Source organism: Myotis myotis, unplaced genomic scaffold (assembly GCF_014108235.1).
Source record: "Myotis myotis isolate mMyoMyo1 unplaced genomic scaffold, mMyoMyo1.p scaffold_m19_p_1, whole genome shotgun sequence".
Classification (NCBI taxonomy): domain Eukaryota; kingdom Metazoa; phylum Chordata; class Mammalia; order Chiroptera; family Vespertilionidae; genus Myotis; species Myotis myotis.
This window is the reverse complement of record NW_023416313.1, coordinates 158,639,492-158,663,863: the sequence shown is the minus strand read 5'-3', so window position 1 is coordinate 158,663,863 and position 24,372 is coordinate 158,639,492. Positions and strand designations below refer to the sequence as shown.

Below are 24,372 nucleotides of genomic sequence, written 5' to 3'. Positions count from 1 at the left end.
ATTGGTTACCTACTAAGACATTCAACATTCTCCACAGAATATTAACCAATAGGGCCCAGAGTCTAATAACATATAGTATCATTATAAATGTCCAGGATATAATCCGAAATTATTTGACACACAAATAACCAGGAGAATGTGACCAATTCTCAAAGAAAAACATAATTAAGAGATACTAACAATAAGATGACACAGGTGCCCTAGCTGGTTTGGCTTAGTGGATAGTGCATGGGCCCATGAACTGAAGGATCCCAAGCTCGATTCCAGTCTATAGAGCACGTATCTTGATTGCAAGCTCAATCCCTGGACCTGGTTGGGGCCTGTGTGGGAGGCAACCAATCAATGTGTCTTTCTCCCATCAATGTTTCTCTCTGTCTCTCCCCCTCCCTTCAACTCTCTCTAAAAAAATCAATGGAAAAATATCCTCGGAGGATTAACCAAAAGAAACACACACACACACACACACACACAAAACAGATGACACAGGTGTGCTGGGAGTTTTCAGAGATTTTAAAGCAGCTATTATAACTATGCTCCTTGAGATAAAGGTAGAAACATTTGAAATGAAAAGACTAAAGTTCTTAACAGAGACACAGAATATATAAAAAGAATCAAATGGAAATTTAGACCTGAAAAACACAATTATCTAAAATAAAAAATTTACTGGATGGACTCAATATCAAAATGATGAGGGCTGACAAAAGAGTAAACGAACCCGAAAACAAAATCAATAATTGGCCATTCTGGAGAATAGAAAGAAAAAAGGTTTAAATTTTATTAAAACAGGGACTGAGCTTCAGGGACCTGTGGAACAATTATCAAAAGGTTTAACATAAAGGACTTATATGCAAGCATATAGGCCTAACCAATGGACATAGACAACAGGGGGTGAGGGCATGAGTGGGGGGGACGGGGGGAGGGGGGTAATGTGGGGATAAGGACACATATGTAATAACTTAATCAATAAAAATTTTTTAAAAAAAGGTTCAACATATGTATAACTGAAGTCCCAGAAGAATAAAGAAAAAAATATAGGCTCAGAAAAATATTTTTAAAATCATGACTGAAAACTTTTCAAAATTTGTGAAAGGTATTCATTTAACAAAATTTTAAAAGCCCATTAAACCCCAAATGGATTAAATTACATCTAGACACATCACAATCAAACTGCTGAAAACCAATGTTAAAGAAAAAAATCTTAAATGAACCCCAAGAAAAATCAACACATTATAGTCAAAAGAATCAGAAGAGCTAAAAAGAACAGTTAGAGAATTCATATTACCTAATTTCCAGATTTATTATAAAGCTACAGTAATCTAGATAACATGGTATACACTAATGAATATACAAATCAATAGAACAAAATAGAGTAACAGAAATAAAACTACACAAATCATCAAACTGAAACTGATTTTTGACAAATGTGCAAAGGCAACATAATGGAGAGTCTTTTCAACTGCAAAGAACTTTGACCCAAATCTTATACAAAAATTAACACAAAATTGCCCTAACCGGTTTGGCTCAGTGGAGAGTGTTGGCCTGTGGACTCAAGGGTCTCAGGTTCAAATCAGGTCAAGGGCATGTACCTTGGTTACAGGTACATACCCAGTAGGGAGTGTGCAGGAAGCAGCTGATCAATGTTTCTCTCTCATCGATGTTTCTAACTCTCTATCCTTCTCCCTTCCTCTCTGTAAAAAATCAATAAAATATATATTTTTAAAAAAATAACACAAAATGGATCACAGATCTAAATGTGAAAAGTAAAACTATAAAATTTCAAGATGAAAACAATGGAGAAAATCGTTGTGACTTTTGGCTAGACAAAATTCTCAGATATAACAAAAGCACAATCCATAAGAAATAACTAATGTCAGACTACTTAAAAATTAAAAACTTTTATTCTATAAAAGACATTGTTAAGAGAATGAATAGACCAGAGTTAAGCTGGGAGAATGGCTTACAAATCACTTATTTGACAAAAGACTTGTATTCAGAATATATAAAGAACTTGTACACCTCAAATGCATTATGCTAAATGAAAGAAGCCAAACACAAAAGACTATATATTTTATCATTCCATTTATATGATATTATGGAAAAGGCAAAACAGTAGGGTGAGAGAATAAATCAGTTGTTGACAGGAGTTGGGAGTGAGAGTAGGTGTTGAGCACAAAGGGATAGCATGATAGAATTCTATGGAGTGGTGGAACTAGTTTACTAGGGTATTATGATCATGGTAATGGTTACATGTCTCTTTTCATTTGTGAAAACTACTTATAATACACTACAGCATAGAATGAATTTTACTGTACATTAAATATGCCTTTTAAAAAACTGAATAGTAACTAAGTAAACATGCCAATCCATGGAGAGTACTTTATTAGATGCAAAAATGACCATTTATAGCCACTAGTCATAAGGAGTTAAAACAAGTTCTAGAGAAGCATTTTACCGGTGCTGGGATTGTAATCTTTCCAGTGGTGTAGCCTTCCGTTGAATCCCTTCCTGAAATATCATATCTGCTTTCTTAAAGTTTTCTCTAGCTTCGTATTCTTCAGCCCATGAAATATAGAACTGAGCAAGTGAAACGGCAATCCCTTGGTTGTGTAAATAACTGTACATATCCAAAGGCTCGTTGCATAAATGCCCCTGTAACAAATTAAAAGCATTAACAACCAATTTCTATTCACTTATTGTCTATTATGTGCCAAACAATCACTGGAGATACTATCTGTAGTTTCTGCATTGAAAAAAACATAACTATCTACCTATCTACACCAGGGGTGGGCAAACTTTTTGACTCGAGGGCCACAATGGGTTCTTAAACTGGACTGGAGGGCCGGAACAAAAGCATGGATGGAGTGTTTGTGTGACCTAATATAAATTCAAAGTAAACATCATTACATAAAAGGGTACGGTCTTTTTTTTTTTTTTTAGTTTTATTCATTTCAAACAGGCCGGATCCGGCCCGCAGGCCGTAGTTTGCCCAAAGCTGATCTACACTAATAAAAGACAAACATGCAAATTGACCATACCTTTGCTATGCCTTAAGCCACGCCCACCAGCCGATCAGAGTGACTATATGCAAATTAACCCAACCAAGATGGCAGCCGGCAGCCACGGAGCTGGAGCAAGCAGGAGGCTTGGTTGCCCCAATGATGGAGGAAGCCAAGCTTCCCTCCCGCCTGCCCTGGACAGCTCTGAGCTCCTCTCAAGGCTACAAAATTTCAATTATAGAAGGTAAATAAATCTCAGAATAAAAAAAAAAAAAAAAAAAAAAAAAAGGAGAGGCTGGGAGCTTTTTTAGAGAGGGTGAAAGGGAGGGGGAGACAGACAAAGAGACAGAAAGAGAGAGAAGCATCGATGTGAGAGAGACACTTCAATTGGTTGCTTCCCTCACGTGCCGGGACCGAGTCCTCAAATCTGGATTTTAGAAGGAACTTGTAATTCTAGATAATTCTAGTAGAAAGGGGGTATGGGTGAAAATCACTAAAAATCCCACCACTGACAGTTTGATGTACTTTCTTTAGTCTTATACAGAATGAGATGATTTTTTCAATCATTTTATAAAGCTTTAATAATCAAAATTGTTTTTATTACACTTGGTGCATCACTCATTTTTTCCATGCTGCAGCTTACTTTTCACTATTACTTTTTAAATAAACAACTTTTAAGTTTGCTCAATTACAAATAATTCTATAAAGATACCTTCATGCATACAACCATTCATGTTTTACATTACTCTCTTAAGAAAAAAATCCTATTAGGACTATGTTAAAAAGTTAAAAATTGCCTTTTAAAAGAGTCATACAAATTTAAAATGCTAATAGTAATTCCCAAATACCATTTTTTAAAACTCCCTCATTTCATGTAAAAATGGCATTTCAGTTTTCCAATTAGTTCTTTTACTATCAGGGAGGCTAACATTTTCTCCTGTTTATTTATTAGATGTATTTTCTCTCATACCTACCTTTTCCTGATTGTCTAGCCTGAAATAAGTCCTCCTTATATGTATGCCCACACAACTCAATACTTGCCCTCTTTTTTTGTTACTTTTACAATTAATTGCTTAACATCTGTCTTCCACAATAAAGTAAGCTCCACAAACACAGAAAACGTTGCTCTCTACTATATCCTAATCCCTTGCCAGGGACTGGTAGAAAGTGGTTGAATAAATGAAATGCTCATTTATATATATCTCTCTCTCACAAAAACAGTATTTTATAGTTGTGCAGTAATTCAGTAAATGATTTTTTTCTGCTTACTCAAATTAGTAATGTTTTCCCATATGTGACAGTGCTTCAAGCAAAGTTACAATTCTGAATGTGTTATCAGTGTAAGATCCAGTCTTAACATAGATTTCACTTTATTAACAACTCTCTGAATAACTCTGTGCAGCATGGAACTGCCAATAAAAGCTGGCTGTCCCATGGTTATTCGAGAGTGCTAAATGAGATCACTTTAAGAAAACATAAATTAAGGGACAACATAGTTAGATCCAAAAGGTAAACAAATCTTTTCTTTTTCCTTTTTATTGAATGTATTGGTGTGACACTGGTTAACAAAATTATACAGGTTTCAGGTGCACAATTCCACAACACATTATCTGTGCACTGTATTGTATGTTCACCACCCCCCAAAAAATCTTTTTGGTAAGCTCTAAGAGGCCAAACTAAAACAATTTTAACTAAAAATACTGGATATTTTCTAAAAATAAACACTTCCTTAGTTAGACTGTAATTATCCCTTATAAAAATAACTCTCTGATTGGAGACATCTTTCTGCAAATCAAAAGATAGTCAAAAAACCATCTGTTACTCTCCTGACTATCCCATAAAGAAAAAAAAATAATAATTTAATATGCACCTTGTTATCCATGTACAATGTTAAGATTATTGCTGACCATTCTAGGACTGATCATTTGAATTTGAGGATTGTCTAGAATAGTGTTTCTCAGATTTCCTGTGGTGAAGAGGCCAGTATTGGGGGGGTGGGGGGAGATGTGTGTGTGTGTGTGTGTGTGTGTGTGTGTGTGTGTTTAAAAATTTACATTCCATCGTGGAACTGATATTTTTAAATACAATAACAAGTTACTAGATAAATAGATAATATGTTTGGATGTTGTGACAATGTCAAATGTTAACAAAATTTCTAAATGGCTACTCAATTTTTATACTTATCTTGAACAGTCTGCAGACTATTCTTTCAGGAGCACTAGTCCAGACTATGATTTTTTACTTTACAATAATGTCATTGCTCTTCAATACCAACACCAAGATAGCATCAACTAATTGTTACTTTTAATAACTCCAACAATATATAACCATAGAATCCCGGGATTAAGTCATTTTAGAGGTTTACCCAGTGTAACCTCTTAATAAAACCCATATAAGAATATTATGTAAGAGACTTCCAGTCAAGATGACAGCGAGGTAAACATGATACTCGCCTCCTCCCACAACCACATCAAAATTACAACTAAACTACAGAACAATCACCATTCAGAACTACGCGAAATGGAAGTCCTACAACTAGGGATTAAAGAAGAAGCCACATTGCCCTGGCCAGTGTGGCTAGGTTGGAGCATAGTCCTGTACACCATAAGGTGGTGGGTTAGATTCTCAGTCTGGCACATACCTAGGTTGTGGGTTTGAACCCTGGTTGGGGCGCATGCAGGAGGCAACTGATCGATGTTTCTCTCTCACATCAATATTTCTCTCTCTCTCTCATCCTCTCTCTAGAATCAATAAAAAAATAAATAAAAAGGTAAAAAAGCACCAGCAGCAGCAGCCACATTGAGACTGATAGAAAGGATGGACATGTGGAATGAACTGATCCCACGTGTGGCAGATAAAAATTGGGAGAAGCCCTAAGTGGTTTGGCTCAGAGGATAGAGAGTCAGCCTGAGGACTGAAGGGTCCTGGGTTCGATTCCGGTCAAGGGCATGTAGTACCTTGGTTTCAGGCTTGATTCCCAGTAGGGGGTGTGCAGGAGACAGCTGATCAACAGTGTTTCTCTCTTATCAATGTTTCTAACTCTCTATCCCTTTTCCTTCCTCTCTGTAAAATACTCAATAAAAAAATACTTTAAAAAAAAATTGGGAGGAATATCTCAGCTGCAGAGGTTCCCCTTGAGGAATGAAGTGTCCCAACCCCACACAAGGCCTCCCATTCCAGGGTTCCAGTGCCAGGAAGATAAGCCCCCATAACTTCTGGATGTAAAAACCAGAGGGGATTGTGGCTGAGGGAGACAGAGGCCTCCCGGAGTCCCAGGCAGTTCCTCTTAAAGGGCCCACTCACCGCTTAGTCAGACTCACTCCCTCTAAGTTCTAGTCTGGGGGCAGCAGCTCAAAGGCACCACTGGCATACGGAGGGGAACTGATTTGTCTGGCATCAGGGCAAGAACTGGAGGAACAACTTTCTCCCCAACAGAAATGCTGGTAGAGACCATTATTCCTTTTCTGAATTTTCTCACCACAGAACAGGCAGGTGGGAGCCATATCTGAGTCTCTTTCAACTTGGCTATCACTGTTCACCTTCCCTGGTGATTCTTTGAGACCCCACACTACCCAAATTGTGGACCCACCCAAGCTGTTTTCAGTGGCTTTTCCATAGGAATGGCTTATCTTGGCTCATGCTTCAGACTTTCCTAAAATCTCTCAAACAAGCAGCATCTGGCCTCAGCATGCCCAATACCACTCACTAAGTGGCCCCAGACCTGGCAGTAGCAGCAGTCAGCCATGGTTCATAGCTTGGTCTCTCTCGGACACCTCCAAGCCCAGCACACATCTGCAGATCACTTTGTAGCTTATGCTGGGTGGCCTGGGGCAGAACACAAGCAGCAGCTGACCTTGGCCTGCATCTATGGGGAGGCCCCAGAGCCAGTGCAACCTATGGATAGCTTCAGACCAAGTCGAAAGACCACCACCCAACCACCTCCACAAGTGACACATCCAAGGGGCAGAATATCCTTGGGTGAGGATTAACAAGAACAAAAACAGAGTAATTTACAGAGAATCAACAGGAGAGTAAATAAAGATGAGAATCAAATCAGCCATCCTATATTATAAAAGCATAATATGCAAATCGACCGAATGGCCAAACAGCGGAACGACCATCTGGACGACCATCCAGGACCACGCTATAACACCCACTGGCACCAGGCCAGCCAAGGTGGGTGCGATGCAATTGGTCAAGAAACTGGCCATCACCCCATGATCACCCCGCAGAGGGAGGCCAAGGCCACCAGCTGGCGGGGCCATCAATCGGGAGGCTCTATGATGGCCCCAAAGAGGGAGGCCCAGGCCACCAACCCGTGGGCTTCGGCGGGTGGGCGGGGCCTCCCTCTGTGAGGGAAGCCCGGGTCCTGCCGGCTGGAGGGAAGCCTGGGTCCCGGTTACCGGAGGGAAGCCAGTACCAGCAGCCGGGAGAAGAAAGGCCCCCTCTTGCATGAAAGGCCTCTAGTTTGGAATACAAGAAAGCAAAACACACCCAATCAGAATAGCAAAAAGAAAAAAGAATTCAAAAAAGTGAGGACAGAGTAAGGAGCCTTTGTGACAATTTCAACTGTACCAACATTTGCATCATGGTGATCTTGGAAGGAAAAGAGAGCAAGAAATTGAAAACCTATTTGAAAATAATGACAGAAAACTTCCCTAACCTGGTGAAGGAAATAGACATACAAGTTCAGGAAGTGCAGGGAATCCCAAACAAGATGAACTCAAAGAGGCCTATAGCAAGACACATCATAATTAAAATGCCAAAGGTTAAAGACAAAAAGAGAATCTTAAAAGCAGCAAGAGAAAAGACTTAGTTACCTACAAGCGAACTCCCATCGGATTGTCAGCTGATTTCTCAACAGAAATTTTTCAGGCCAGAGGAATTGGCACGAAATAAAGCGATGAAAAGCAAGGACCTACAACCAAGACAGCAGCACTCTAATTTAAAACTGAAGGGGAAATAAAGACCTTGCCAAATAAGAAAAAGCTAAAGGAGTTCATAACTACCAAATCAACACTACAATAAATGTTGAAGGGATTGCTTTAAGAAAAAGGAAAAAAAAAAAAGATAAAAAGAAAATAACAAAATGGCAATTAATACATATCAACAATTACTTTAAATGCAAATGGTTTAAATGTGCAATCATAAAACACACTGTGGGCCGAAACCAGTTTGGCTCAGTGGATAGAGCGTCGGCCTGCGGACTGAAAGGTCCCAGGTTCGATTCCGGTCAAGGGCATGTACCTGGGTTGCGGGCATATCCCCAGTAGGAGATGTGCAGGAGGCAGCTGATCGATGTTTCTCACTCTCTATCTCTCTCCCTTCCTCTCTGTAAAAAATCAATAAAATATATTTTAAAAAAAACAAACAAACATAAAACACACTGTGGCTGAATGGATAACAAAACAAGACCCTTACATATGTTTATCAGAGACTCACTTCAGATGGAAAGACACAGACACAGACAGACAGACACACACACACAAACACACACACACACACACACACACACACACACACACTGCAAGTAAAGGGATGGAAAAAACATATTTAATGCAAATGGAAATGAAAAAAAAGGAAAAAAAACAACAATAGCTGGAGTAGCAATATTTATACCAAACAAAATAGACTTTTAAGCAAAGGCTATAAGAGACAAAGGACATTACATAATGATAAAGGGATCAAGCCAACAAGAGGATATAACTCTTCTAAACATTTATGCACCCAACATAGGAGCACTAAAATATGTAAAGTATACTTGAGGGGCATAAAGGGAGTAATCTCTGTAATAAAGCCATAGTAGGGGATTTTAATACCCAACTGACATCTAAAGATAAATCGTCCAAACAGAAAATCAATAAGGAAACAGTAGCCTTAAATGACACACTAGACCAGATGATATTTCCAGAGCATTTCACCCCAAAACAGCAGAATATACATTCTTTGTGCACATGGAACATTTTCCAGGATGGACCACATTGTAGGACACAAAACATGTCTCAAAAATTTAAAAAGACTGAAATCATATCAAGTATCTTCTCTGTCCACAAGGGTATGAAACTAGAAATAAACTACAAGAAAAAAACTAAACACAAACAAATACACAGAGGCTAAATAACATGTTACTAAGCAATGCATGGGTTAACCATGAGATCCAGGAAAAAATCAAAATATACTTAGAGACAAATAAAAATAAAAACACAACAACTGCAAATCTATGGGACATAGTAAAATCAGTCCTAAGAGGGAAATTATAGCATTATAGGCATACCTCAAGAAATAAGAAAAACCTCAAATGAACAATATAATCTTACACCTAAAGGAACTAGAGAAAGAACAAACAAAGCCCAAAGTGAGTAGAAGGAAGGAATAATAAAGATCAGAGAAGAAATAAACAAAACAGTCTAAAAAGATAACACAATAGATCAATAAAACCAGATTTAAGTTCTCTGAAAAGATGAACAAGACTGATAAACCTTTAACCAGATTCATCAAGGAAAACAGAGGACCAAAATAAATAAAATCAGAAATGAAAGAGAAGGTAACAACTGACACCACAGAAATACAAAGGAGTGTAAGAAAATACTATGAACAACTGTATGCTAACAAATTAGATAATCTGGAAGAAACAGATAAAATCCTAGAAACATACAATCTTCCAAAACAAAACCAAGAAAAAACAGAACACCTGAACAGACCGATAACAACGAATGAAATAGAAGCAGTAATAAAAAAAAACCTCACAACATAAAAAAGTCCTGGACCAGATGGCTTCACAGATGAATTTTACCGAAGATTCAAAGAAGAACACTTATCCTCAAACTATTCCAAAAATTCAAGAGGAGGAAAGACTCCCAAGCTTTTTACGAGGACAGCATTATCTTAATTCCAAAACCAGATAAAGACACTACAAAGGAAGAAAAGTATAGGCCATATCCCTGATGAACATAGATGCAAAATCCTCAACAAAATATTAGGAGACCAAATTCAGCAATACATTAAAATGATCATTAACAATGATCAAGGGGGGATCTATTCCTGGGATGCAAGAATGCTACAAAATCCACAAATCAATTAACATGATACACCACATAAAAAAAATAAAGGATAAAATTCATATGATCATATCAATAGATGCAGAAAAAGCACTTGACAAAATCCAGCACCCATTTATGATGAAAACTCAGCAAAGTGGAAAGGAGGAAACATACCTAAACATACCAAACCCACAGCTAACACAATGGGGAAAAACTAAAAGCGTTTCCCTTAAGATGAGGAACAAGTTGAGGAATGTCCACTTTCACCACTCTTCAACACAATACTGGAAGTCTAAGCTGTGGGAAACTGTTTATTGCCTTCACTATCTGATAAGCGTAGACAGAGACACCCCCCTCCCCTCCCCCCCAAGGCTGGGTGCCTTTGAAGCCCTAGCAAAGGTCCGAGCTAGGCGATTCCTCTGTTTGTCCAACAATGGTAGCTGAAACTACTCCCCCATTTATTATTATGTAAATCCTTGCTGATGGGCTAGTCTGCCTGTTACTGGGGGGTCGCCTGCCTAAGGGCTATGCTGTGGGGGTATCCCAGATCAATAAAAGCTTGGTGAGGCCTGAGCACAGGTAGAGGAACTTCCCCTTGAGTTGGACTTTCCTGCCTGGCCCCCCAATATTTCCAATTATCTCTTGTCTTTTCTCTTTCATTTGTGTGCGGCTCCACTTCCAGGTCCTGAACCCTGAACCACGCGGGACGTGGGAAGGAAACACTCAACACTTAGCCATGGCAATCAGACAAGAAAAAATAAAAGGCATCCAAATTGGAAAGAAAGAAGTAAAACTCATCACTTGCAGATGGCATAATACCATATAGAGAGAACCCTAAAAATTTCATCAAAAACTACTAGAACTGTTTAATGAATTCAGCAAAGTAGTAGGACACAAAATAAATATTCAGAAATCGATTATTTTTAAATCAATAATGAACTATCAGAAAGGGAAACTAAGAAAACAATCCCATTTACAATTGTCTCAAAGCAAATAAAATACCTAGAAATAAATTTAAGCAAGGAGGTAAAAGAACTATACTTGGAAAATTATAAGATGCTAAAGAAAGAAACTGAAGAAGTTTCAAATAAATGGAAGCATATACTGTGCTCATGAATAGGAAGAATTAACATCATTAAAGTGTCCATATTATCCGAGAAAATCTATAGATTCAATTCCTATCAAAATACCAGCAGCATGTTTCACAGAACTAGAACAGATAATCCAAAAATTGATATGGAATCACACAAGACCCTGAATAGCCACAGCAATCTTGAGAAAGAACAAAATTGGACGTATCACATTATCTGATATCAAACTATACAATAAGGCTTTAGTAATCAAAACAGCATGGTACTGTCATAAAAACAGACATATATATTAACGAAACAGAATAGAGCGCCAAGAAATAAACTTGAAACCAATACAAAATAATATTGAATGTAAAGTGTAATTGAAACATAAAATTTGAAAAAAATAAAAGTTGGGCCCTCCCAAGAGATATTTTAGCCAAAAATTTTATCAATTTCAAATATCAATATTTTGTCATATTACAATAGTCACTGTAAATATTTCATATTTAGAATTATCTAATTACCTATTTTTTATTTATTTATTTTTTTTGATATATTTTATTGATTTTTTACAGAGAGGAAGGGAGATAGAGAGTTAGAAACATCAATGAGAGAGAAACATCAATCAGCTGCCTCCTGCACACCTCCTACTGGGGATGTGCCCACAACCAAGGTACATGCCCTTGACCGGAATCAAACCTGGGACCCCTCAGTCTGCAGGCCAACGCTCTATCCACTGAGTCAAACTGGTTACGGCAAATTACCTATTTTTAAATAATTTTTTAAATTTATTTTTTTGTAAGTATCTAATTATCCATTATCTAACACTGTATTTTGAATATCATTTACTTTTTTCTTATCTCTTAGGATAAAAGCAATGAAATTAATGTGTAAGAAACCCTGGTCATTATTAGTTATGAAGATATTTTCGTTAAAAACCTTCAAAAGTGTTCTAGAAATAAAAGAATTACATGTCAAGTAAGACAGTACAATATAATCAGGCAGACATTTTTGGATATAGCAATAAACTAGGTAAAAGAAGCCCAAAGAGAAATGAAGAATTAAACATCATTTTTTATGATGATGACTCTCAAAAAGCAAGAAAGGGATACCAGAATCATCTACAAAAGCTTTTTCCAATTTTACTAATGTCATGTATTAGATCCTACACATTATCCTCCAATACAGTTGCATGACCCAATTATATTTAAAACAAACAAACAAACAAGTAACACACTCCCATGGAAAGGTATACCAGCCTTGTGATCAAAATCTATCTTTAAAGTAAAACCAATTTACCAAATATTGAATATTTATTAAATGCTTAGTATCTACTAAAAGGCTCAGGTTCTGCCATTTTTGGTGTACCGGGTATTTCTAGAGAAAATCTTTTGGTTTAATATTTTAAAAGATGGTATTTGAAACTTACCAATTTAAGCCAGAGACTGAGAAACCGAGGATCATTATAATATCTTTTTTCTCCTTGTAGTGCTTCTACAGCTCTTTCCAATAATGTTGACATATTACTCTCCTTCCCACCCTGGGGATAGTTCTGCTCCGTCCAGTTAATATACCTGAACAAGAAGAAAAGGAAAAGAACATTTTAAAAGTACATTAAACTTTTGTTTTTGCTTCAAGACCCATTTTGGATTTTTTAAAGGAGAAATATCTAATGTATTGAAAGTATGCTTATTTAGAGGTCCTCAATGGCATGTCCTAAGCTTGTATCCCTTAGACTTTTCCAAGTATCTCTAATAAGTGCCAATTGGAAATAATGGGGATGGGGATAAAAGGGTGTAGTTCACGCTTCAAACTTGAAATTTCTTTAGTCTTGAATACCTCAGGAAGAGACACTATAATTATTCTGTTTCTTTGTCCACAAGACACCACTTTTTATTCTGGCACACTGTTCTATAAACCCCAATTTGAGAAGCATGGCCATAAGGATTCATCTGTTAAGGTGGAATAAAAAATACTCACCTATCCCAAACATCCAGAGGGTCATTTCCAGTGTAAAATCGAATTTCAGATTCAAATTCCCTAAAATTTAAACAAAACAATGTTAACATAAGCAATAGTTAAAGTAGCCAAATAAGTAAGTATCACCTCCATTTTTATTAAGTGTTTAATGTGAATCTAGATAACTACACTGGAGTTTGAGGGTTTGTTAAACAGCAAGAATAAGAATAGAGATAATTAGGATTCTGCCTGGTAACATAACAACACATGTAGAAATTAGAGAAACAAATTCCAAGAAACATATAAAAAAAGCAGTATTACACAGCAATTTAACATCCTGGAACAAGACTCCCTAGGTTCAAATGCAGTTCTAGTAATCACTAACTGAGTGACATTGGACAAGCTATTTAAATTCTGTTTTCAGTTTCCTCATCTGCAAAATGGGATAATAATACTACTAGTACCTATCTTATTAGGTTGATTAGTCTTAAATGTAAAATGTTTAGACATAACTCAATAAATGAAAGCTATTATTTTATATGTATACTAGAGGCATGGTGCACGAAATTCGTGCACTCTTTTTTTTGGGGGGGGTGGGAGGTGGGAGTCCCTCAGCCCAGATTGCGAGAGGGAGCAGGCCAGGCCTAGGAACCCCACCAGTGCACAATCGGGGCCGGGGAAGGATGCGGGAGGGCTCCAGGGCGTGCCCGGCCCATCTCGGTAGGTCCCGATAAGCCAGACCCCAGCAGCAAGCTAACCTACCAGTCGGAGTGTCTGCCCCCTGGTGGTCAGTGTGCATCATAGCAAGCAGTTGAGCGGTCTTAGCATATCATTAGCATATTACACTTTGATTGAACGGATGACTGGACAACCGAACACTTAGCATATTAGGCTTTTATTATATAGGATAATAGTATGGAACAAACTAAATAGATACACACACACACACAGACACACCCATGCACAAATCTTAAGAGTTAAAGAAAATTCCATGGGCAACATTAGTCAAAGAAGAGTAATATCATGTAATTTGGGAAGTGCCTTAAAGAAAGTAAAAAAAATGACTTTGTAAAGATCTGGGAAAGGCCAAGGGCTATAAGAGTTAAGACTGACCAGTTAGAATAGAGGGAAAATTGGGTAATAAACCACAATTTAGATAAATCAACAAAAACTGTATGAGGTTATGTTTGATATAAATAATAATAAAATAGTCCCTGACACAAAGACATTTATACTCTAACTAGAGGCCCAGTGCATGACATTCGTGCACTGGGAGGTGTGGGGGTCCCTCAGCCCAACCTGCACTCTCTCCAATCTGGGAGCCCTCAGGGGGAGCCCTCTCCAATCCAGGAGTTTCTGTCTGTCTTTGCAATCATATGAGCGAATTGTCTGAGACCCCAACTCAGTTTGGTTTGTTGCTCACAGAAGAATAGAGGCCTTTTTTTTTTTTGCTTTGCTTTATTGGTGGAGATTTCCTGGAAGTTTTAGGATATCTTCCCTTTAACTTTTCCTAGACACTCTGATTTTACTTATGTCTCTCACCTTTGCTTTCCCTCCGTCCCCCACCGCGACAGTAACTTGCTCCAGGCTCACTTTGCTCTAGGTCAGTGATGGCGAACCTTTTGAGCTCGGCATTCAGCATTTTGAAAAACCGTAACTTAACTCTGGTGCCGTGTCACATATAGAAATTTTTTGATATTTGCAACCATAGTAAAACAAACATTTATATTTTTGTTATTTATTTTATATATTTAAATGCCGTTTAACAAAGAAAAATCAACCAAAAAGAGTTCATGTGTCACCTCTGACATGCGTGTCATAGGTTCGCCATCACTGCTCTAGTGTCTAGGACAGTGGTTCTCAACCTTGGCTGCACATTAGAATCACCTGGGAATCTTTTTAAAATCCTGATTTCTGGGCCTCATCCTCCGAAAATTCTGTTTCTTTGTTACTAATGTTGTGGCCCCACCCCATAACAAAGAAACAGAATTTCCGGAGGATGAGGCCCAGAAATCAGGATTTTAAAAAGATTCCCAGGTGATTCTAATGTGCAGCCAAGGTTGAGAACCACTGGTCTAGAAGATCTGTTTGCCACCAGAACGATTCCCAGCATTCCTGGTGCTCCCCGCACTCTTGGTTTTCCCTTCCTGCTCTGTCTCTGTCCCATGGCCTCCCACTCTGCCTGCCAAGTCCTCCAAGCCGCCAGCTCTAGCTCTCTAGTCTCCGTCTGGTGGCTTGGGGAGCCAATTTCCCCAAACTGCTCCACTCTCCACCGGCTCTCCCACTCTGCGCCTGTTTATGTAAATTAACCCGCCATCTTTGTCGGGTTAATTTGCATACTCACTCCTGATTGGCTGGTGAGCGCAGCAGAGGGATGGTCAATTTACATGTTTCTCTTTTATTATATAGGATAAGACAAGGTTTAAAATGAAAAATTGCCGAAACCGGTTTGGCTCAGTGGATAGAGCGTCGGCCTGCGGACTGAAAGGTCCCAGGTTCGATTCCAGTCAAGGGCGTGTACCTGGGTTGCGGGCATATCCCCAGGAGGAGATGTGCAGGAGGCAGCTGATCGATGTTTCTCTCTCATCGATGTTTCTGACTCTCTATCTTTCTCCCTTCCTCTCTGTGAAAAATCAATAAAATATATTTTTAAAAAAAAATTAACAAAAAATACAAAACAGTACAGTATATTACAATTGCCAAGAATGGATCATTAAGGCTTTAAGAAATCAAAGCAGCAGGCTCAGAAGGTGAAGAACCCATAACATTTGAAAGAAAAAGGGAGTTTTCCAGGAGAGAAATCAATATTAACACATTTCGTACCGCTCAGGAGTTTTCTCGTGTTTCGCGCGCCATCTGTTAAGGACCGCTCACGAGTGTTCTCGTTTTTCACGCCCATGGAAAAAGGAGCGAATCTAGATACTTATGTAAATTTTGTTTGGTCCCTCTTTATAGAGGAAAATGTTTTACGCAGTACCATACGTTAAAAAGTACTAGGAACTTTAATTGTTTAATTGTTTTTGTAAATAAAAATGTTATAATTATTGAAAAACAACACCTAAAGTGCATTATGATGATTTAAATAACGTGCAGTTTGCCCAAAAACGTGCGGTCCCTGGCGTATGTCTTAGAGATTTCTATGCAGTACGCAATGTGTTATATTAAGTTGTGAAGGTGGGAAAGTTTAACCTGAGGAAATTGAGCTATAACATAAAATCAATTTTGGAAACAAATGGAGCTATCTGGAGAGGTAAGAAGGGCATGAGCCACTGTTGGTTCTTTAATTGGAGAGTATCTTGAATATGACAAGATTTCAAATAGATTAACCAAGTAACATTTTAAGACTAAGACCATTAGGAAAGCAGCTACAATTATAAAGCTAAAATGGCAATTTAAGTACGAGATGAGGGGATTATCTGCAGAAATGGTGAAAAATAAAAACTAAGACACTACTAGTAAAAATCAGCCATCCTCCAAATTAATCTATAGATTCAGTGCAATCCAATCAAAATCCCAGGTCTTTCTTTTATAGAAATTAAAAAGATGATTTTAAAAATTTGTTTGGAAAGACAAAGGACCAAAAATAGCTAAAATTATTTTGCAAAAACAATAAAACTTGAAGAACACACTCTACCTGACTTTAAAACTTAACCACATACAGAGCTAATCAAGACAATGAATAACTGGTCAAAGAATAGACAATTAGGACAATGGAACAGAACAGAGAGTCCAGAAATAATACACACATATACAAGCAAATGATTTTTGCCAAGGACCCCTAAGCAATTCAACAGGGAAAGTAAAACAAAAAATAAAACTCTTCAACAAATGGAGGCAGACCAATTAGATATCCATAATGGGGGAGGCAAGAGAGGGAAGGGAGGGAGAACTTTTACTCCAATCTTACAGTATACACAAGGATATATTTAAGATGAATCATAGACCTAAACATAAAAGCTAAAACAATAAAGCTACTGGAAGAAAACATAGAATAACATTGCAACTTTGGAGTAGCAACACTCTCCTAGAGATGACACAAAAAACACTAATCAAAAAGAAAAACACACCCTTTGTAATACTTTAAGCAATAAAAAAAAAAAAGAAAGAAAGAAAAACACTAATGAATTACTTTCCATGAAAATTAAAAACTTCTTGCTTATCAAAAAATACCACCAAGAAAATAGACAGCCATGGACTGGGAGAAAATATTTGCAACACATATTTGCTAAAGGACTTGTATACAGTCTATATAAAGAACTCCTGGAATCTAATTTTAAAACTGAGCAAAACATCTAACTAATACACCACACAAGAAGTTATAGAAAAGGCCAATAAGCCCTAGCCAGTTTGGCTTAGTGGATAGCGTGTTGGCTCTTTGACTGAGGGGTCCAGGTTTCTATTCCAGGGCACATACCTTGGTTCCAGGCTCAATCCCCAGCCCTGGTTGGGGCATGTGCAGGAGGCAACCAATTGATGTGTGTCTCTCTCACATCAATGTTTCTCTCTGACTCTAACCCTTCCTTCCACTCTCTCTAAAAATCAATGGAAAAATATCCTCAGGTTAGGATTAACAACAACAAAAAAGTGCTCACTACCATTAGTCACCATGATAGTAAATGGGAAGTCAAACCATAATGAGATACTATTTTCTTTTTCTTTTTTTTTTTTCATAATAAGATACTATTACACATCCACCAGAATGGCTAAAACAAAAATGACTGACACCATCAAATACTGGAGTGGATTTGGAGCAAATAGACTTTCGTACATTGGTGGTAGAAGTGTAAAATATCACAACCTTTTTAGAAAACTGGAAGTTTCTTAAGAAGTTAAACATATATTTATTCTATGACCCAGAAATTCCTCTCCAAGAGAAGTGAAAATCTATGCCCACAAAAAGCCTTGTATAAGAATGTTCATAGTAGCTTTACTCATAAAACAAACAAAATCAGAAAGAATCTAAATGCCCACCAATTGATGAATAGATAAACAAATGGAATACTACTCAGTAATAAAAAGGAGCTATGTACTTATACATGCAATATGGAAAAAACCATGCTGAGTAAAAGAACCGTATGATTCCACTTATATAAAATTCTAGAATAAGCAAAAGTAACCTATGTTGACAGAAATCTAATCACTGGTTGCTTTGATTGGAAAGGGGCATGAGAGAGGTAATGAAAATGTTCTGTCTTGAAATGCATGTCAAAACTGATTAAATGGTATACATAAAAATCTAAGCATTTCACTGAATGTAAATTATATTTTTTTAAAAATTGCTAGTCCTTAGGAACCAACTAAATAGAATTAGGGTAAGAGAGCAGTAAATAAGAACATTCAGGTGAGTTCTGGTACCACTAACCAAAATAGAATAGAAAAAGAAGCCGAAACCGGTTTGGCTCAGTGGATAGAGCGTCGGCCTGTGGACTGAAGGGTCCCAGGTTCGATTCCGGTCAAGGGCATGTACCTGGGTTGCGGGCATATCCCCAGTGGGAGATGTGCAGAAGGCAGCTGATAGATGTTTCTCTCTCATCGATGTTTCTAACTCTCTGTCTCTCTCCCTTCCTCTCTGTCAAAAATAAATAAAATATATTAAAAAAAAAAAAAAAGAATAGAAAAAGAAAGGTTATATATTAGAAATGAGATTCACTATTTAATAAATTGTGAAACATTTATCTAATTATATATTACAGGTCGATAAAAAGATATTTGGAAAGCAAGTAAAAGATGCATACAATAGTTAAATAATCCTGGAAAACCTGAACATGGAAGAACTTAGGTAAAATGCAGTAGGAAGTCAACAAGAAAAAGGTGTAGTTGGAGAAGTGAAAAAAACTAGTAAAATGTCACAGAAGCCAGGAAGAATAGAATACTACCAGCTCTGAAGCAAAATCATAAAACCCAACGCTTTTAAAGATCCAATGAGATGAACAAGAATACTCATTACATAACCCCAAATTATAATTTATCTATGACTAAAGGCCCGGTGCACAAATTTGTGCACCAGTGGGGTCCCTCGACTTGGCCTGCAGGATTGGGCCAAAACCAGCTCTCCAACATCCCCCAACATCCCCCAAGGGGTCCCGGACTGCAAGAGGGCACAGGCAGGCAGAGGGACCCCATCGGTGCAAAATCGGGGCCGGGGAGGGATGTGGAAGGTTGGCCAGCTGGGGAGGGACAGGGGGAGGGCTGTAGGGCGTGTCTGGCCCGTCTCACTCAGTCCCAATTGGCCAGACCCCAGCAGCAAGCTAACCTACCAGTTGGAGCGTCTGCCCCCTGGTGGTCAGTGCACGTCATAGCGAGCAGTTGAGCGGACTTAGCATATCATTAGCATATTACGCTTTGATTGGTTGAATAAACGACCAGATGACTGGACACTTAGCTTTTATTATATAGGATGGAAGAATTTTTTTGTCAGAGACCCAGGATAGAAACGGATACTTTACTTTTTTGAAAAAAAGCATATTTATCAAAACATTATTAGACAAAGGAAAGCAAGTTCCATAGGTCCGCTTGAATAATGTAGGTTTTTGTTTTGTTTTTTTCAGTTTTTGTTTATCCAGAGTTTGTTAAATCATTATTGAGACACTTTCTAGTATAAATTCAGTTTCTCTCAGGTTTACATTTTCTTTGGAGGTCACTATTCCTTTTTGGTACATTGTCAAAAATACTTTCCTAAAAAGTTAATAATTGAATACACATAAAAGATAGTGGATTCAATCTCATTCAGTACTCAGAATTTAAGGAAGAAATTTCTCTAACTGATTACTATCAAATAAAAGAGCTAATTCTGTTTGGGATTCAGAATGACAGAATACTTTTGGAAAATATAGTAATATGATACTTGCTTTACTTTGTTTCTCATTGCCCCTTGTATAAGATGCATTTCTACTGATACAAGAGTTTGCCTGCTTCACAATGAAATGAAATCCTATAGCTCTTGTTTTTAATCACACTTGAGATCTTCAGATAGCTGTCATGATGAGAAAGCATGTGAGGAACAGAATCTCATACTACCAATTTTTAAAGAGTACTCCTTATGCCATTGTGCATGGACCCACACACATTTCCTACCACAGTTGGGGATGAACAATGACAGGTTGAGCCCCAAATGTTCTACACACCGTTTCTGCTGCTGTAGAGTAGTGTTTCGGGCAGATTCTTGTTGTGCCAATACACCCTGAAGTGTGGATATGCTCCGCCCCTGTCTCAAGGGTTGTACATTTTCTTTACTCAGCTCCCATTCATCTCCCTCCAGAGACATGGCTTCACTGTGAAGGGGGAAACAAAAATACGTTTCATATCAGTATTGAAATATATCACGAGATTATTGTAAATGTTCTCAGATAAATGATTATTCATGATTTTTGGGTTGAATATTGTGGGCATGCACATTAGTAGTGTTATTACACTTCTAAGCTTCTGAGTCTGTGACCTGATTTCCAAGTGTATGACTATAGTATTTGCCCAATGGAAGAGAGAATGTAGCAGGGTATTGTGGACAGTATTATAAGAATAAAGTTTAAGGCAGGAAGGAAAGAAGGGAAACAATTATTATAAATTTGGCAAAGTGGACAAAAAGTTATTCTATGCCTACCACAGAACGCATCATCTAGTTTAATTTAAAATTAGCAAAGCTTTCATCAGAATGATACCCATGTTTCAGCTGATGACTTAAAACTAAAGTTTACATATATAGCCAGCCCAGAGCAGAAGCAGACAAAAATACATTTTACTGGTCACAACTGCCCTCCCCACCCCCCAACCCCCGCCCCATTCTATCAAGCCCATGGGTAGGGGGAGGGGGAGGGAATCTCCACACGTTTTTTTTGGAGGCAATCACCATATTCGGTATGGACTCTGAACTTCAGAGCTCTGTCATGGTCAGATAAAAGCCTACATCTGGATGACAGGCATTATTTCTGGATTTGAAACAGAGACAGATTAGGCACTAATCTTCAAAATTGAATGAAAGATATCTGTGACCTCAGTCTAGATGAGAGAGCAAATCTCTCTTCAAGAAAATAAGTTAAGTCAGACTTCGGACTGAAGGGTCCCAGGTTGGATTCCGGTCAAGGGCACATTCCTGGGTTGCAGGCTGGATCCCCAGTAGGGGTTGCAGGAGGAAGCAGATCAATGATTCTCTTATCATTGATGTTTCTCTCTCTCCCTCTCCCTTCCGCTCTGAAATCAATAAAAATATATTTTTAAAAAAGAAAGAAAAGAAGTTAAGCCCTAGCTGGTTTGGCTCAGTGGACTGAGCATTGGCCCATGGACTAAAGAGTCATGAGTTCGAGTCCAGTCAAGTGCACATACCTCGGTTTTGGGACCAAGCGGGAGGCAACCAATCAATGTGTCTCTCTCACATTAATGTGGGGTTTTTTTTCTCTCTCTGTCTCTCCCCCTCCCTTCCACTCTCTAAAAAATCAATGGAAAAATATTCTGGTGTGAGGGTTAATGAGAAGAGGAGAAGGGAGAGGGGGAGAAGAAGAAAATAAGTTAATTTAGGTTGTAACTACTCACATCTTTTTAATATTGTGTGAATCCTGTACCAGCCATGCCATTTATTTTTGTATCCCCCATGGTCTAATACAGGATCTGACACTAGTAAGCAATAAATAAATACTTGAGTTCATCTGAATTTCTTCTCTTGCTCTTAAACTAGCAATTAAATGATCTCAGTTAAATGCGCTAAACTGAGTTGGGACTCCTCCCTTGCCTCCTCCTCCTCCTCCCACAGTCTTCCCCATCTCAATTTCATTTTTCCAGTTGCTCAAAAGTCTTAATACCAAACCTTGACACTCTTCTCATACCTCCCCAGTCACTCCATAAGTCCTGTTGGCTGTACCTTCAAAATATATCTAGACATCAACCTATTCTCACCATCTTTACTGCTTCCAGCTTGGCTCAAGCTGCCACTTCTCCTGCCTGGATTATTTCAAAAACTTCTTAACTCATTTCCTTGCTTCCAACCTTTTCTACCTGTAGTCTTTTAAACACTGCAGCCAAAGGGATCCAATTTAAATCCATGTCAGACCATGTTTCTTCCGCTGACTTTCAACTACAATCAGAGTAAAAGCCAAGTCCTTACAGTGCCTGCATCTCACCTTTTTTCCTTCATTCCCTTGGACTCTCCTGGCTCATTGGGCTTCAGCTCCCTGCAGGTGTAGCTCCGCCTCTAACCCTCACCCTCCAGCCTCTGCACTTCCCCCACATAAATGCATGACTAGCTAGCAAGCATCTCTCAAGTCTTGACCCCAATGACACCTTCTCAGCGAGGCCTCCTGTTCAAAACCGTCTAAAATTGCACCAAGCCCTCTGCCCCACCTTTTTTATTTTTTTAAGTAGTGACCACCATCTAACTTTTATTTATCTCACTTACTGTCTGTTGTCCCTGCCCACACCTCACCCCAGAACTCAAGTTTCACGAGGGTAGGGGTTTTTGTGTCTTTTATTTGCTGCGCCTGGCACTTAGTAGGTTGTCAATAAGTATTTGTTGCATGAACTAAAGAGTTCGTGACGTGACATCTATCTAGGTCAGTGGTTCTCCACCTTGGCTGCACATTAGAATCACCTGGGAATCTTGTTAAAATCCTGATTTCTGGGCCTCATCATTAGTAACAAAGAAACAGAATTTCCGGAGGATGAGGCCCAGAAATCAGGATTTTTAACAAGATTCCCAGGTGATTCTAATGCGCAGCCAAGGTGGAGAACCACTGATCTAGGCATGATGTACCCCCAGAATGAAAGCGCAGAGAACTCCAACCCAGAAGAGGTCATACATACTCTACAGGTGGAAAAGCGGCAAGCACGCGGAGAAGGGCTCGGATTTCCAACGATGCTACCGCCATCATTACAGCACCTGCCATTTGCTGAGCACTTATTTGGAGTCAGTCACTTTACGAATACTTTGGAATTCTCCCAGAACCCGGCAGGGTAAGATCAATATCAATATTTCCCATAATAAGACGTGTCCAAGGTCAAACAGCCAGCAAATGGCTGAGCTGAGATACAAACGCAGACACCCCAGCCCCCATCCCACCCCCGCCCCAATCCCAAGTTCTCTGTAACACTGGGTCCCACAGCCTCCTTCCTGCTGAAGCGGCGGGGAGCGGGTCTCAGAGCCGGCCACGCGGAGGTCAGGGCTTACCCTGAGTCTGCACCTCCGCCCCCGGCGTCAGACTCCACCAGGAGGGAGGCTGCGGCCCGGCCTGCTCTTCTGCTGACCGTGCGCCCTTCTCCTTGCCTGTTCCGAGCGGGGCCTCGGTCTCCTGTTAGGTATCTCGGGGCCTCGCAGGACCAGCCCTCAGCTCTCGCACCTACCTCAAAGCACCCTCTTCCTTCTTCGCCGCCATCCTGCATCCCCGGCTCAGGTCCTTGTCCCGCTGTGGGCCTTTCCTCAGGGCCGCAGACCGTCGGGGCTTCCTTCTGCAACCTGTCCTTGGAGGTATCAAAGCGACCAGAGGGTGCTCCGCAACCTAGGAAAAGCACGCACCTAACTCCGTAACGAACCAGCCACCTCCAGACTAGCCGCCAACTTTCAAATTTAACGGTCCCGCACGGACGACGTAACTACGCCCCTCCGCTCTTATTCGCGCCTCTTGCTCAAGGCATACTGGGGTTTGTAGTTTATCCCAGGTTTTACCCACGCAGTCGCGGTGCATAATGGGAGTTGTAGTTTCCAGGCTCGGTGGCTGCCAGGTGCCCCAGGTTTAAGGGGTATAAATTCTCTGCAGGTGCTTTCTGCGTGTAAGGCCAGTTTCTGGGCCAAGTCAAAGACACTTTAAGCACCAAAATTTCTTTGATGTTTTGAGTGTAGGGAGAAATTTTTGACTGCTTGCACTTGGCTTGACTTTTTTCTGGGGTGGCTGGCCAGGCTATATGATCACCCCTGATGTCTGCCCCAAGTCTCACATGTGTCCAGAGTGCTTAGGCTACTTTGACCCAGTTGTTTCCAACTCTTGAATTCAGAAGAGCTGGATTCTAGTTCTGTAATCATCGTATCAGAGCTGCACCTGTCCTGTGTCCTAGTCTCTCTCACCTAGCTTTCACGTTGAAAACATATGAACTCAATCATAATAAGATGTTAGTAACAGTTAATGTTTGAATGCAGTATTTCCCACATCATTTTCTAAGATGCTAATATATGTTACAGGAGAATAAGTGTTTGGTGTTCAAATAAGTTTCTGAAATTCTGAGTTAAATGAGCATCTTTATTGAAAGTCTCCCAAGAGATTCTTTTTTTTTTTTTAAAATTAAATCTTTATTGTTCAGATTATTACATTTGTTCCTCTTTTTCCCCCC

General features: G+C 39.1%; 1 protein-coding gene across 5 annotated transcripts in view; it reads right to left on the bottom strand.

Moving 5' to 3' along the window:
- The window catches only part of BUB1B (BUB1 mitotic checkpoint serine/threonine kinase B), a 68,470-nt gene extending 44,899 nt beyond the window's left edge, over nucleotides 1-23,571 (bottom strand). The window contains exons 1-5 of one of the 5 annotated variants that reach the window (XM_036297056.1): nucleotides 23,392-23,571; nucleotides 20,193-20,339; nucleotides 13,090-13,149; nucleotides 12,539-12,683; nucleotides 2,453-2,649 (exon numbers count right to left, since the gene is read on the bottom strand). In XM_036297056.1, coding sequence (XP_036152949.1) covers nucleotides 2,453-2,649; nucleotides 12,539-12,683; nucleotides 13,090-13,149; nucleotides 20,193-20,339; nucleotides 23,392-23,423 — 581 coding nt within the window. In that variant the 5' untranslated portion in view covers nucleotides 23,424-23,571. Of the gene's footprint in view, nucleotides 1-2,452; nucleotides 2,650-7,816; nucleotides 7,901-12,538; nucleotides 12,684-13,089; nucleotides 13,150-20,192; nucleotides 20,340-23,391 lie in introns of those variants that run through there. The other 4 variants (XM_036297039.1, XM_036297047.1, XM_036297072.1 and 1 more) reach the window with 4 other exon arrangements.
- Between the last annotated feature and the right edge of the window lie 801 nt (nucleotides 23,572-24,372).